Source organism: Capsicum annuum, chromosome 6 (genome assembly GCF_002878395.1).
Source record: "Capsicum annuum cultivar UCD-10X-F1 chromosome 6, UCD10Xv1.1, whole genome shotgun sequence".
NCBI classification, from domain to species: domain Eukaryota; kingdom Viridiplantae; phylum Streptophyta; class Magnoliopsida; order Solanales; family Solanaceae; genus Capsicum; species Capsicum annuum.
This window is the reverse complement of record NC_061116.1, coordinates 222883135-222899374: the sequence shown is the minus strand read 5'-3', so window position 1 is coordinate 222899374 and position 16240 is coordinate 222883135. Positions and strand designations below refer to the sequence as shown.

Below are 16240 nucleotides of genomic sequence, written 5' to 3'. Positions count from 1 at the left end.
AGATAATTTATATCCAATCAAACGGCCCATTAATGGTAGGTGTTAATTCCTTGCATCAGAGTCTAGTTCTTATATATGGAAAAAAAAATAAATTATTAGTGTTATACTAATAAATGTATCTGCCTAACAAATAGGTTTTATGATACCTTTTATGGATGATTTATTGTGTTGTTATAAATATCAAATACAGATAACAATTTTACTTAATTAATAAAATGGAAATTATTAGATGAATTTCTTTTTATTGGATGAATTTAAATTATGAACAATGATAATCTAAAAAGGTTCTATATTTTCTGTGAATTATAATATGCGGATAAAATTATTTTTTACTATTTTTTCAAAATATTAGTTATCTTTATAGATGATAAAATGTAGGGCATCAGAAAAGTTATGCATAAAAAGAGATGGTATATCTAGAAAATACTCTTATTTAAACTAGCTTAATAAAAGTGATTCAATGTGTTGTATTGACATTTTATGATGCACATACCATTGTGTCTCTAATATTGAAATACTATACACAGAGAAAAGCAGATGATATATATCCAGCTCAACAAATCTAAAATTATACAGGAATTTGAGGAATCAAAAAGCAAATATCAACACAAAAGGTAGCAAACAACACCAATCACAAAGAATAAATTAGAAGCACACACAAAAAATCAAATAAGTAAAATAACGTACAGATTCATTCAGAACCCTAAGGCCAATTTTGGGGCACTTCGATATTCATTAAATCCGATACATACTAGATATAATTATACAAAAAATATATAAAATTGGTATAAGGTTTAGAAAAGCACCCAGTAAACTCAGAAATAGATGTGTGTTTTAGTTTCCATGCAAAACTTTAATGTTTCAACGTCATTACTAATATGTGAGTTCAAATCTCTCGGACGCTCACGATTCGTAAATCCTTGATCCGGCACTTGATAAGTAACGTTTGGTACTCATTTGATATAAAGACTGATTCTATTAAGTGCTAAATGAAAAACATAGCTCAACAACAACCCCATAATAATGACTCACAAAGACTCAAAAAGGAAAAGCAACATGAAAAGAATAGTTCACTTACTAGATCTCTTCAAGTCTTAACTTTCGATTGGAGACAAGATCAGGAGACTTTACAGAAACCCTTCACGGAACTTTCGAGATTCTGATTTTTCTTTTACTTTATGGGTGTGTTTGGTATGATGAAAAATATTTTTCATGGAAAATGTTTTCTTGGAAATTGTTTTTCCTGGAAAATAAGTTGGTTTTCTACTTATTTTCTCATGTTTGGTCGGTGAGTGGAAAATATTTTTCGAAAAATACTTTATGGTGTTTGGTTGGTGAGTAGAGACTATTTTTTAGAAAAATATTTTCTAGTGTTTGATTGGTGAGTGAAAAAATATTTTTTTAGAAAATACTACTAACTGTTAGCTGGTATAGCAGTGCCTCAAGCAACTCAACAATTTGTAAGAACTAATTTAATCATAACAAATAATATCAATATCGTATACTAAAATATTACAATCACTAAATTTAAGCAACTATTAATTAGTAAATATAGAAGAAACTTTTCAATATTTTGTCAGGAAAATCTCAAGATACTACAATCAATAGAAATATAACTGATACAGGAATAATCACGGATATGGACTTAGGAGAATGCGTGTTGGATCCGAGTCTTGGCATGTGCAATTGAAGTGTAAAAGAGACCCAGAATGCACCCAAATCAGCCTATAAATTACACTAGATGGGTGCCCACTCTTTGAAGGATCTTTTGGTCATTTTAACTTATATTTTGTAATAGCTATAAAAGGAACATTGTAGGGTTTTAGACTTAGTTTATTGATGATGTTGTAAGTCTTAAGACATTGGAAAACACAAGTCCTCTCTTCTCTTTGGAGGCAAAATCGAAACTAGGATACAACAATACGGTGGATTCTCTTTTGTTGTTGTTTGCTTGGAAACATTGATGCTTGAGAGGTGGATTCTGATCTTGTGTCTTTGTAAGAGATAGGTTTATTGTTGTGTGTAGTGTTAAGGGTCCAAGATTGTCCATTCTTGGGTTCTTAAGATTATACCTTCATGTGGTCTATCTATTTATCCTTTTACCTTCTTGTAATCTTGTTTATTGTTTGTGTTGTAATCTTATGTTCTTGTTGTTATTGTTAAATCCGAATCTTGTGTCTTCTTTTTTATCATCTTGTGTTCATCTTGTTTTTGTTGTTGTTGTTGTTTTGGTGTTAAAATACACATTGTATCTTGTATTCTTCTTGTTGATAGCGAATCCGAGAGTGGTTTCCATCTTGGTCCTCGGTTCCTTAAGATTGTGGACTAATTTGGAGTGTATTTTGTGCCTTCCATTGTCATTCTTGTATCATTTGGTATCAAAGCATGGCTTGATCTTATTCCTACAAGATCAATCTTGGGCTTGCTTGTTAGAAAATTAAAAAAAAATTATTGAAAAGCTGAAAATTTCAGAAAAATTGCAATTTGTCCATTGTTGTTGTCTTGGTTGAAATTGTGTTCTTATGGTGTTCTTGGCCGAGATTTGTTCTTGAGTCTAGGTCTAGGAGTATTTTACTTGTCTTGTATGTTTGTAGTGTTAGTTTTGTTCCTCACTAACATTTTGAGTCGATTCAAACTTGAGCTTGAATTGTTAATATTGTTGTTGCGAACAAAGTGTGGCCGATTGGATGTTGTTGTTGTTCTAGCCTTGACCGAGTTGAAGGCCTTGTGTTGTGATGGTGTTGTAGATCTTGAAAGGTTGTTGTTGTATTCTTGTTGTTCATCACACCCTTCACCTTTTGTAAAATCAAAAACACAACAAAAAGGGGACTTAGTCGGTTGTTGTTGTTATCCTTGTGGTCTTAGCCATTAGATTGTTGACCTTGTTTTGGTGGACTTGTTGTTCTTGGGAGATTGTTGTTGGTTGTTCTTGTTGTGGTTGTTGTGTTCTTGAAGTTTTTCACCATATTCATCACCATGTTAGTATTAAAGTGAACTTAGATCTTAAAAAGGTGAAAGACAAAGTGTAATACTTGTTAAGTCTTGAAAGACCCCCAACCACCAAAAGACTTTACATTACATCTCCACCACTTTTCCATAAAACAAAGGTCCATGTTTTAAGGAAAAGTACAAGTCAAGTCAAAGACTTTTGAGTCTTGAAATTTGAATTCCAAAGACTAGTTTGTATTTTCCTTCATTGAACAATTTTCACCAAAGTAAAAAATTATAGAATTGATCAAGACTTTCAAATTTGGAAAATAAAATTGTTGAGAATCGAGGCCAATCATGGACTGCCACATCACTAATTACTGTTCACCAACAAATTTTAAGATCAAATTTTGATCTTTTAGTTTCATTTTGTGTCTTTAGTTTCATTTGTTGATTCTCATACTAACCTACAAGCTAGTGACCAATTACTAGATTGTGAGTTAGTTCGAAACTGTATTTTTTTTTATGTGTCTTTACGTTTCTTTGTGTGTTTCATTCTTTTGCGTCGTTGTTCTCACTTGATTCACCTCTCAACAACTCTCGGAGTACAAGCAAGCTTACAACACTTGTGGGATTAAGTGTGAGGGATCCGAGAGATAAGAAATAAAAGAGATAGTGAGGATGTTTATGTATAACTAATGTGTTTTCTATTTTGTAGGTAACTCCTTTGACATAATGGACACCATTTTGGCCCACCTTGATGCTATTTTCCGAGAAATAGCTAAGGCGAATGCGGGTCTTGACAAATTGGTCTCGAATATGTCTACTATACTTGAGAGGTTAGATCGAGTGGAGAGTCGAAGGAACTCTCATGTTTCTACTCCCAAAGCTTTACCTCAAACGATCAACCCTCCAAGACCACCACTAAATGACATAGACATAAGTCAAGCCAACAAATATCCTCAAACCCGAGACCTAAATAAGTCACTTCCCCCTCAATTCGATCAAGTCCAACAAGAGGGACTTAGAAGCCAATTTCCTCCCAGCCAAGCTCCACAACCGAAGCCCCACTTACCAAATCATTCCTCTCAATCGAAACTCCACTTCACCAAAATCGATATATCCATGTAGAGGAGTATGGTAGAAAGGAACATGATGGATATGGAGACTACTACAATACTTGTATGATGGTAGGAGACTTGTTTCGGATGAGATTGAAGACAAGGCTTGAGATAGAGAGAAAGCCGAGGTTCAAAATCAAGATAATGGTCGAGACTTGTTGTTATTGAGCCCTCGGATTCTTCATGATTTTGTAGACTGTTTTGACTTATTTCTGTGACTTTTTTGCGGATTGTTTTGAGTAGGTTTCCTTTGAAGTGACCAATTGAATGAGGTGAAGCCGTGGATTTGTGGACAAACTCCTCTCAAGATGGAGAGGATGATACGGGAATAATCACGTATATGGACTTAGGAGAGTGCGTGTTGGATCCGAGCCTTGGCATGTGCAATTGAAGTGTAAAAGAGGCCCAAAATGCACCCAAATCAGCTCATAAATTACACTAGATGGGTGCCCACTCTTTGAAGGGTCTTTTGGTCATTTTAACTTATATTTTGTAATAGCTATAGAAGGAACATTGTAGGGTTTTAGACTTAGTTTATTGATGATGTTGTAAGTCTTAAGACATTGGAAAACACAAGTCCTCTCTTCTCTTTGGAGGCAAAACCGAAACTAGGATACAACAATACGGTGGATTCTCTTTTGTTGTTGTTTGCTTGGAAACATTGATGCTTGAGAGGTGGATTCCGATCTTGTGTCTTTGTAAGAGATAGGTTTATTGTTGTGTGTAGTGTTAAGGGTCCAAGATTGTCCATTCTTGGGTTCTTAAGATTATATATTCATGTGGTCTATCTATCTATCCTTTTACCTTCTTGTAATCTTGTTTATTGTTTGTGTTGTAATCTTATGTTCTTGTTGTTATTGTTAAATTCGAATCTTGTGTCTTCTTTTTTATCATCTTGTGTTCATCTTGTTCTTGTTGTTATTGCTGTTTTGGTGTTAAAATACACATTGTATCTTGTATTCTTTTTGTTGATAGCGAATCCGAGAGTGGTCTCCATCTTGGTCCTCGGATCCTTAAGATTGTGGACTGATTTGGAGTGTGCTTTGTGCCTTCCGTTGTCATTCTTGTATCAATAATGGAACGACAAGCTTATTCAACCTCTTGAAATAAGTTACATCGATGACAAAATGAAATATGCAATTAGCAAAAGTAACATAGGTAAATTTTCCTCTATGCATATGAAAATAACAATACATTCAACGAACATTAGAAATGGAAAAAATTCGGGCTTCACTATTTTTTATTTCAAGCAGTGAAAAATTGAAGCAAAGTACAGTGAAAAATATTTTTGAGTAATGTAAATTTTTGAGAAATATGAATTTTTTGAGTTATTTCAATATGAGTGTTGTTGGGGTGGGGAAGAGGGGTGAGGGTAGAGTTAAGTCACATTTTTCATTTTCTGGAAAATGACTTTCCTTGGCCCATGAGGGAAGTCATTTTCCCTCAAATTAAGGAAAATGAATTGTTGTGGAAAATATTTTTCAAACATTTTATTGCAACCAAACAAAAAAAAATAGAAAAATATTTTCCATCATACCAAATACACCCTTAGCTTGTTTTCTTTTCTCGGTCGGTATCTTTTTGTTTGTATTTGCATATTAGGACATTAAAATAGTCACCGAGCTTTCCGGTGACCGATATTTCTTTCATAAAAAAGAAAAATTATTTATAACTTCCTTATACATGATTGATCATGTGAATATATTTTAGTTTATCATAAGTGCATAAAAGTTTATAGACTAAAGATATATATTTTTCATTTTTATATTACTATTTTATTATTTTAATATAAATTTTAAATATTTTCTTAGTTAGTACAGTATAGATTTTCCGCTTACAAAATATGGTAACTTATTCGTTATAACTAATAAAATTATATTTATAGATAAAAAACTATTTCCATATATTGTATGAGTATATATGATTTATTAACTCCATGGCTGATTAGTGATTTTTTAAATTTTAATTCATCTGCAAAATCAACTCACCGGGTCACTGTCACTTCGTTTCATTCGTGTTAGAAATGTGCTAATTACACGTTTTAAAGAATAGTTTGGTGATTAAGATGTTATAATTAGAATGGTTGTGTGCTAGTTTGAATATATTTTTAGTGTTTCTCTATATTGACTATGTGAGATGCAAAAAGTGGATCAACAATACAGGTTATTATGTTAAACATGTTGGTTTGTGTATGCAATTTTTTTTTTTAAGTGGAGTCTGAAAAAAAGGATGTATGTAAATTTTATTTTTATAGCGTAAATAATTGTATATAATAGATCATAAATTTAAGAAAATTACTTTTTATGGAAAATAAATGTTAAACAGATTGTTTTTATGTTTTGGAATTTAGAAATTGTCAAATAATAATGTTTTTTGAAACCAAATAATGGAGAGATCCCACGTAGATAATTTGTCAAATGGGTCAAACATTTATTTTGATTTTATTTTTCAATTAAATTTTTTATATCATGAATGGAAGAAGGTTCTACACAAAATATTCGTACATCATACAACATTAATTTGCTTGTATGTAAAAAAAATACTTGGAGAGGAAGTAAATTGGTCAAATTTGGAAGGTAACTATCGTATAATATAATATCTTCTGACTTTAGTCAAGAAAACATTACACAAACGCATAAAGATTAGATTAAGTTGAATATTCTATTCTTTTTGAAGTTCCCTTTGTCGTATATTCTCCCCACAGTTAGACGCAGAGAACACTGAATAATACATGTTATACATATATATTTTTTTAAAGACCTTTTATTAGCGTACTATATAGTATTATAAATTATGTTTTGCTAATTTGAAAAAAATTGCAAAACAAAAAATTAAAAGAAAATTGATAGTTCTTGTAAATTATAGGATTTTTATGTTCATGATGAAAAATAAATATGATTTTTGAGATTCAAATTGTATGTGTGCAACTGTCCATACAAAATTTAAATTTCAAATCATTTGAGATTTGAATTCAAGTCAAAACAGGTCTTAAAGCTTGACACTACTTGGAATTATCATCTGTTAAATTTAAGTAATACACATCAATCATGTAATTAATTTTTACATTATTAATTGATCTCTATTTATTTGTAGAAGTAACATTTATTTTTAAGATTTTAAATGTCACATTTTTCGGACACGTGTCTATAAATATATATATATCTAAAACTGTACAGTATTTACGATAATAATAGTCTATAAAATTTAAATTCTCCTTCAACTATTAAAATTAGTGCACACAACATAATCATTTCAAATTATAAAAAGTAAAACAAGAAGTTACTGCAACTCATTCATAATTATTTTCAGTTCTTTGCTAGAAAGACATGATGAACCTATCAGTAACATTAAAGAACGGTAACAATATATAATTAAATAGAAATAAAATATACTTAATTAGAAAATTCTAAAAATAGAACAATGCTCACTATAAACAACTATTGGAGCAAACTTTGAGTCGGAAATGATCTCTTATAATTATTTATAAATTTAACTTTTTTTAAAAATGACATTTTAAAAATCTTTATAAATGACAATCTCGACTTTTACATTTTTTTTCAGGCTTAATGACTCACACAACATATGATCTGAATGATCTGACGTTGATGCCTATATCACCATATAAAATAAGTATATGCTACTCCTATTATTTATATTATTAAAGGAATATATTGGCCCCATAGGGTATCATGAATGTCTTATTTTAATTCTAGTCAAATATAACTTACATATGTAGGGGGACAAATGATAGAACAAATCCACTTTATAATGATTTGACCAAATCAATTATATTAATTGAAGTATGCTTTATTAATCCACTTAGCATAAAATTAGTAAAATTATGAACCAGAAATTTCATGAGAGGTTCTAAAATTGAATCTTTTTCTATCTCGTCACTTATCAAGGTGGAACCAAAAGCTCAGTGGTTAACACAGAAACTCCTATAGTATTTTGAACGAACTTTTAATTTATATGGAGAGCATATTAAATTAAATTTTAATAATTTTTATTTAAACAATATATTTAAAATAAAGTTAGAAATATTTATTATTATTATTATTTGAAGCCATTATTTTAAAATTTAAAATTTATAAAATTAAAATTTAGATTCTGTCTCTGATTGATTGATTGATGTGATATAACTTTGCATGGTGAGTGCGTGGGACCTGCAATGAATCTCACATCTGGCTGCCGGTCTTCTCGCAATTGATGAATGATTAGTGCACAAATAAATATTTTTTTTAAGGATGTAGTGTCTATTAATATAAAAATTATGATTTGTCTAAAAGTGACGATGATTTATTTTTTTTTAGGAAAAAGGATAAAAAAAATATTTTTGAACTACGGATAATAGATTACTTTTATCTTTTGTTAATTTTTGGGATCAATTTACTACTATTGCCTCTTTTTGGGAGGTAAAAACTTATAGTCCGTTTGGTCGAATTTATTATTTGCTAATAGTGTTTTTTAAAAAAAAATACTTATTTTCTTTTTTTAAAAAAATAAAGATATATTGTCAAGTTTTTAAGAGAAAATAAGTATTTATGAAGGTAGCACAAGCTTTTTTTCATAAGCTAAAAAAAGTGGCTTTTCTTCGAAAACACTTTTTCAAAAACGCACTTACGAGAAAAATACACTTATAAATATTTTTAAAAGTTTGGTCAAACACTAAGACGCCATTTGACTATGAAAATAATAATTTTTCGGAGTTGAAATTAAAGTTGAGTTTGTAAATGAATATAACTCAGAGTTGTTTTTGAAATTTTTGTGAGAAAAATAGGAGTGAAAGAAGTGAAATCCAACAATAATTTTCACTAACGTGAAATAGTTCTTGTGACCAAACAATATTCTTTTCACTTTTTCATTAAAGTGAAATAATTACCCCAAAAAAATTTCATGGCCAAACATTTATTAATTGTTGCTCAAAAATATTTTTTTTAAATGGTCCACAAATTGCTCTTCACTAAAGGTACTTTTTTTGAAAGAAACACTTCTCAAAATAAATTGATTTTATAAACTTTAGCCAAACAAGCTATCACTCACACCCGGTGTTTCTATCAAATTATATAAATTTACTATAATTAAATGATTTAACTTTACTATAATTAAATGATTTAACTATGTGAAAATACTTTTAGTAAGTCATCATACTCCTACCAAAATGCAGGAGATGGGGCTGCTCCACCCTTAACCGGAGGTCGAGGGTTCGACCTTGAATATGGAGAAAACTCTGTTGGGAGCGCGACCCGAATTAGTCGAGGCTCCAATGCGGGCACCGGATGGAAACCAAAAAAAAAAGTCATCATACTCCTTGATGGTGGCATTACTGGCACTCTAAGATGAACCAAAAGAAATACTACAATTTAAAGTTCAATCTAAAATATCAAAATTGAAATTCATGTCCAAAAAGCAGTGAATCATATTATGATATTCAACTAAGTTTTACAATCAAATAGGGAACATAACTACATTCCCCTTTTTCTATTGAACTACAACAAAATACAACACCCTTTACCCCAGAAAGCATTTCTTTCCAAGAAAAGAAGCATTTAGTACAAAAATTTTGTGTTAGCAAAGCACTTTATTCTACCAAAACATTTACAATAGCAGCTTCCACCCCTCCATTGAAGGAACTATATGTGGTGCATGCTAACTAACTTTTAACTTTCCCTGATATTACTTTTATTAACATAGAGACCTTTTACAGTAACAAAATAATCAACACTCTTATTTACTTTCCCATTTACTTTTCTTACAGCCACTTCCACGACGTTCCTAGAGAAGAAGGTACGTCTCCGATGGCTGTTTCATCTGTTGCTTGGCTTGCTGTTGGGACCAGTAAGCGTGAGCAGTGAGGACCCTGTCCAAGAGCTCCTGTGGCACGGGCTCCCCCCTCCTTTGCTGAGGGGATATTCTTGCTGTGTGCACCAGAGTTTTCCATTTGTCCTGAATAACCGTCAATCAAATTCCATATCACACAATTACTATATGTATAAAGAGGACCGATCATGACTTTTTTCTTTCTTCTTTCCAGCTCATTCGCGGAAGGTTTTGTTGATGTAATGGAAATTAAGTACAAGATGCAAGTATGCCACTTTAAAAACGAATTGATTCCTTTGCTGTTTGAAGAAGCAACAAACAGACAGTTTACGACAAGACTCATGCAAAGAATGAACCAGCTAGTTAAGAAAGCAAAGCATAAAAGCCGACAAGTGAGGCTTGCTCAAGTGGTTGAGCACCTCTATCGTCAACCGGTAGGTTGAGGGTTTGAGTCATGCTGGAGGGGAAGTGGGAACACTATTGATCCTCCTGGGGGTGGGGTGGGGTGGGGTAAAAAAAGAAAGAACTTAAAAGACAAAATGGGAGGAGATCTCAGCAGGCAAGAAAATGATTGGCTGCGGATGGTGGGATGTTGAGCAGTAAGAGAGAGTGACAAATGTTATACCTTCAAATCGACATAAGTTCTATGTTTGGCATTATCAAAAGCTCGCAGTTTCACATCACGCCATCTGCGAAACAACAAAACAATAACTGAAAAAAGTGAAAAAGAACTCAAGAGGTAAGCCATTCCATACACTGAGCACAGCTCATTTCAGCAGAAGGTGTATGGATGGCCTTACCTGTGAAATACGATTTTATTTAACATACCTTCCTGTTCCAAGCTTCTCAACAGCTTGAACAAGTGCTTCCACTTCAGCAACAGAAAAAGGCCTCCGGATTCGACGTTGTGTGGCCTCGGACCGCTTGGGTTTCCGCAATGGAACTACGGACAAGGCTTCTGCATTTACTGCAGTTAGAGGAACCAATGCTCTTGAATTTGCGGAAATTTTCTCCAATGCCGCGTAATGAGGAGATGGAGCTGAATCATGATCACTTTCAAGAAAGTTACTCAAACTCGTTCCTGTATGATCATCAGATCTCCCCTGCTGAATGCCAGTATGAACCACAGTGCCAGGAGATGGGCACCTGCTGACATATATAGTGCAAAATCATCAGGACTTTGATTCTAGAATTTTTTTTTAGAGGGTGTAGTACCGAAAATAAAGCTTAAAAGTTATTAGACAGAATAAGCTCCTTGCCTTTTCAAAAAGAGTTGAAACAACCCGCGATGAGTTGAAAGAAGTTATTGACTTCTAATTTCACAATAATCACACGTATATATCTACTCATATAACTGGTTGTTAAATTGAAGCGGCAGCAGCAGCTCAATAATAGAAATGGCTAGAAGTCCTAATATCCACAAGAGATCGACAAATGGAATACCTTGTTAGCGGTTGAGGTGTTTCATAAGGAAGTACACAAGAACGACAGTCTGCACCAAGAGGTTGGGAAGTTTGAACAGGATTGGGCTCGAGGGAAAAACCCAGAGCATCAAGCTTATAATCATGAGAAATTCCAGTCTGCAACAAGGTTTTGTTATCATCTCTAACCTTCTTACCCTGAAAAACCAAACCGATGCGTAGTCCACCACCAAGTATAGCAGTCACTGCTTCCATTACTGTCCTCTGCAAAATATTAGAAGCATGAATAGTGCTTTTACACATTGAAATTCAATAATAAATACATAAATAAAAAATCCACTGTGGAAGAATACTGATGATAACATCCTATTGAGAAACTGGATAAGTATTTGAAGACAATGCTTTCACATGCCTTTAAAGAACCAATAGTTGCATTTTCTGGAATATCAACAAAAAGCTCAGGAACCCGGAAGGACTTAATTCGAAACTTAACTGCACGAAAGGAAAAACATCCATGTTAGAACCATGAAAGAGCAAGGGATACACAAGAATTCGTGTGGTAACTTCAAAAGAAGGCCCTCTCACCATGGGAATCACCAGGCCTGAGGATCGCACGACCTCCATTGAAGACTGACGTTCCAGCGGCTGTGCAGCCTGTCAGAGTAGATATGCAGAGGTAAATAAGTATATATATCCATAGGAAGTGAAACACATACTCGTTTATGCATGCAAGTGACAACTGAGTCATGTGCATATTGTTGCATGAAGGGATGAACTCTGAAGAGAACAAACCTCCTGAAGATGCTTTACTACTACTGGAAGCAATTCCATGTAAGTCATCTGTCGGAGAACTACATATTCCATCAGTACTCATCTCTTTATCAGAATTGGACAACGAACCACATTTAAAGACCTTTCTTTTCTTGAAAGGAAAATCCCTCTGAGACCTTTGGTGCTTGTAGTCAATGTTTCTGTTGTAGTAAACATGCATTGTTTTCCTACCTGGAAAAGTCCTCCTCATGTCAAACTCCTGAGCAAGTGAATATGAAGGGTTGCATAAATAATACTCCCTACGTTTGGATTTGACTTACCTCAGAGTTTAAGAAAATAAATAAGACTTGTGATTATTGTGGTTTTAAATGAAAGATACATGGAATGTATCAAAAAAAGTCCTCTAAGTTTGTGGTTTTAAAGATGACAGGCAGAAAGTTGGAACTAGAGAGTTTCCAAAAAAAGAAAGAGACATCCTTTTTGAAACATACTAAAAAGGAAAATAAGACGAACAAATTGAAAGAGAGACCGTAAATACTTACCGGAATTGGCATGGCCCTCGTCATCAGATTTTAGATTTTCCTCTCTATATTTGGAAGCTAGTAACTTCTTAATTGGCTGATCTCGCACTCGTGGCGCTGACCCAGAGGCCTTATTTGGGGTGCTAGGTTGAGTGCACCCAGAGTTTTCGTCATCATCTTTTTTAGCTAACTTTACATCATTCCGTATCAACGGAAAGGACTTACAAGGAGCAGGATATGTAGACAGAGATAATTTTACACTTTCATCTGAAGTAACAAGTGTTGAAGGTTTCTTATCCCAAATATCAGGGAACTTTGAACTGGAAATTGCAGCCTCCTTATAAGTAGAAACTTTAGCACTATTTGACAGCTCAATTTTCATCTGTTTATCACTTTCAGTGTCTAATGTACAACTGGAAAAAACTCCACAGCCAGATGCCTCTCGTTCTGTCTTCGACGAAATGTTTCCATTTTGCCCGCTGCTTTCACCATTTACAAATTGTTTAGCAAAAGGAAACTTCTCTGCGCAATCAGAACTCATAGTGACAGATGCAGGTCCGGAGATCGTATCATTTTGAACATGTGGCAGTTCGCTTAAAGAACGATTTACAACTGGAGCTTGTGAGACAAGCTCAGAAATGAAGAACCCCCGTTCATAACAGCCTTCAGTATAAGATTTTTCTTTTAGAGATCTATCCTCATCCTCTTTTACCTTTTCGCCTTTCACAATTGCACCTTGCTCCTTCCCTCTAACAGAACCTGTAGAATCAGGCGAGCTCTCTCCCTCCTCCCCCAGTAACTTGCCAGCTACAGTAGCTAACAAGTCAAAAGGACAAGTTCCGTCGCCATCAGCTTTCCTCCTATTAATGCCCCTTCTCTAAGAAATTGACAGGGAAAACAAGATCAGGATAAGTGCGTCTATAGCAGAGATATATACTAATAAGGCAAATATTGCATCTGAAAAACAAAATTACCCTAGCCGATCTGGTAGCTCGGGGTATATGAGGCACCTGATAGCCATTGAATCCATAATCTAACCTCTTCTGCAACACCATATCTCATCAACCATACCAAGAAAGATCCGAAAAACACAAAACAACAGCAAATTCTTGCCCACTTTTACAGTGTAAAAACATCATGTTACACAACTCTTGTGATCAACTGCCACCAAATAATCTAAGGAAGAAGAGACCTGCAAAATCAGAAGCATTATAATTCAAGACATTTAGGCAAAATAAAATTAAGTTAATCACAAGCAAACACCTACAATCAAAACTAAATTGAAGCAAAAGGATCCTAGAGTTGAAATTCCCTTAATTTAGATTTCGGAGGTAAAAGGTTAAAAGAACAGAATCACCACAGTTTGATAAAGCACCAGATGCCAGTAGAAACAAATCCAAGAAAACGAGCACCTTATATTGCATTACTTTATGCCAAACTCACTCCCTCATTGTCATAATCTTAATTTATTAATACTTGAATGCTGGTTACCGACCAAGATATTAGGGATAATAGATCATGATCTGATATATTTAAATCAATCTGGATCTGTTGTTATAGCACCCTAAGTTCTGCTAGATTTCCAAGTAAATGAGAGCTTCACATCTTAAATACACAACTAAAACTACAGATTTTAACCATGATTGGCTGCTTGATAACTAGAAAATTGACTGATGTCATAGTCCTATTCCAAAATTAAACAGGCAGGAAAATACAGACGACAATTGAAGAGCAACCTTCACAGCAAATGATTGATGAAAATAAAAGCTATTTCCAATTCTATCTCTGTTCCAATAGAAAATTACATCAAATTACAAGATCTCTATGATTTTTCAAGGTTTTAGTACACAAAGCATCCCACGTCAGCAAGGTCCTCTCTCCAGTAAACAGACAAAAAAGAGGAGCTAGGTTGAAAAATGCACCAAGGTTATTAATTTCTTATACCAAAGTTTGGGAAAAGATTAAAAAAAATCAACATAACCAGATCAACACAATAAGAATGACAACAAACATATAGACGTTCCAACACAACATTTTTCATGATCAATCGAAATAAAGGCTATGCATGAATCAAACCAGCGGCATTAATCACAAAATCTAGTCTTATGCATCTTACTAGAAAAACTCAACATCAACAAAGGACATACATAGAACCCTCTTCTATCCATCCTTAATTTAGAGGGATAAAGAAAGCCTTTCCTAAGAAGGGGAAATTAAATTGTGCAAAGTTTTCAAAAAGGGGAAACTGAAAAGCCCCTGCCCAAAACCCCCTGTCAGATTGTAAGGCATGAATGATGAATATCCCCACACCACCAAAGGTTCAACATCTACTATGTAGACAGACAAAAAAAAAGGTTTAATCTTGCATATACAGTGTGATTTTCCGGGTAAAAGGGGCCGGATTAACCCCCTTCTGCCCCTGCCACCCTCACCCCCACAATATCACAGCATCGGATCAACAAAACCAAAACAACAGAAAGATCTAATCCAAAACACCCTGAATTCAAAAAAAGATAGAATCTTTTGGACGTTAAATTTTCAAAATAGCATCCCTCACTTGTAAATTTTCTGAATCAAGAATCCAAAAAATGCTCTGTTGGTTGCAGAGAAACCTTAACAAAACACATCAAAAACATGAAAATTTACCATGTCATTCTCAAAACAAACGGTTTCTTTAATCCTCTCAGAAATTTTCCCTCCAAACAAACCAACTTCCTAAGCAAAGATTGCAACTTCATGAATTTGGAAACAAATCAAACACAAAAAACAAACAACCCCCCACCTTCAAAAAAAAAAAAACAAATTTACATCCAAAGTAATCATAATTTTCACACAAATCAAAGAATCACCCATGATTAAAAAAAAAAAAGTAATTCAAGATCAGAAAATCCAAGGAAGAAATAAGAATTTCAAAAAGATCATTAAAAAATGTACCCCATAATAATTGAACAAAAACCCTGAGCAAAAGTGTCATGTAAATGTCTTAAACCCCCACTTGTTCTTTATACAGTTACTGGTTGTAACGGTAAAAGGCCGTAGATGCACTGGACAAGTACCAGGTTTCTGTCACACAAACCACCTAATACCTAAAGACCCGGTTACGAGACAAATGGTGGGCCCATAGCTTCCCCTGCCAGCTTGGACGTACATACTGCCACGTGGTGGAACCACAAAATACGTTTGAGTCACACTATTTTCTTCCCATTTTTTTCACTTTTATTTTTCTGAATTACTTCTAGAAGTAGTGATATAATACATTAAATAGTTTCATTATAGTAATTAACTATTCTAATCTTTAAGAAAATGTAATATTCATTTTGAGACGGATCAGAAAAAAAAATAACGACACATAAAACGAGATGAAAGAGAGCAATACATTTGAGATTACAATATCTTTTCTAAGGAAAAAAAAAAAAATCTTACCTCGATTAAGTATGTTTCCAATTTATTGATGTACTATGATAAACTAATAAATTGAGTTAAGGATATAGATTAATGAGTAGTATAGTGTTAAAGTGATGGAATTTACGTAAACATATCGTGCACTTATTAATAATCTACCTTGTGCATGCATTGAGTGCAAATTGAGAGTGTCAAGTGGGTCGGGCTGACCCGGCCCAACCGACCCGAACCAGCCCACCTAAAGAAATCGTCCCGG

At 33.6% G+C, this 16240-nt stretch overlaps 1 protein-coding gene across 4 annotated transcripts; it reads right to left on the bottom strand.

The window, feature by feature from the left end:
• Window positions 1-9444: 9444 nt before the first annotated feature.
• Window positions 9445-15656, bottom strand: LOC107875529 (telomere repeat-binding protein 5). 4 transcript variants are annotated; one of them, XM_016722281.2, is made up of 10 exons: window positions 15517-15656; window positions 13557-13774; window positions 12604-13459; window positions 12083-12292; window positions 11876-11944; window positions 11703-11782; window positions 11313-11554; window positions 10698-11018; window positions 10495-10558; window positions 9445-9995 (listed from the first exon to the last, which is right to left on the bottom strand). In XM_016722281.2, exons 2-10 carry the CDS (start codon window positions 13635-13637, stop codon window positions 9825-9827), a joined length of 2094 nt encoding a protein of 697 aa, XP_016577767.2. In that variant the 5' UTR covers window positions 13638-13774; window positions 15517-15656; the 3' UTR covers window positions 9445-9824. The 4 variants fall into 4 exon arrangements, with proteins under 4 accessions (XP_016577767.2, XP_016577769.2, XP_047270087.1 ...); XM_016722283.2 differs by having other exon boundaries at window positions 10698-11015; XM_047414131.1 differs by having other exon boundaries at window positions 15229-15553.
• Window positions 15657-16240: the final 584 nt, after the last annotated feature.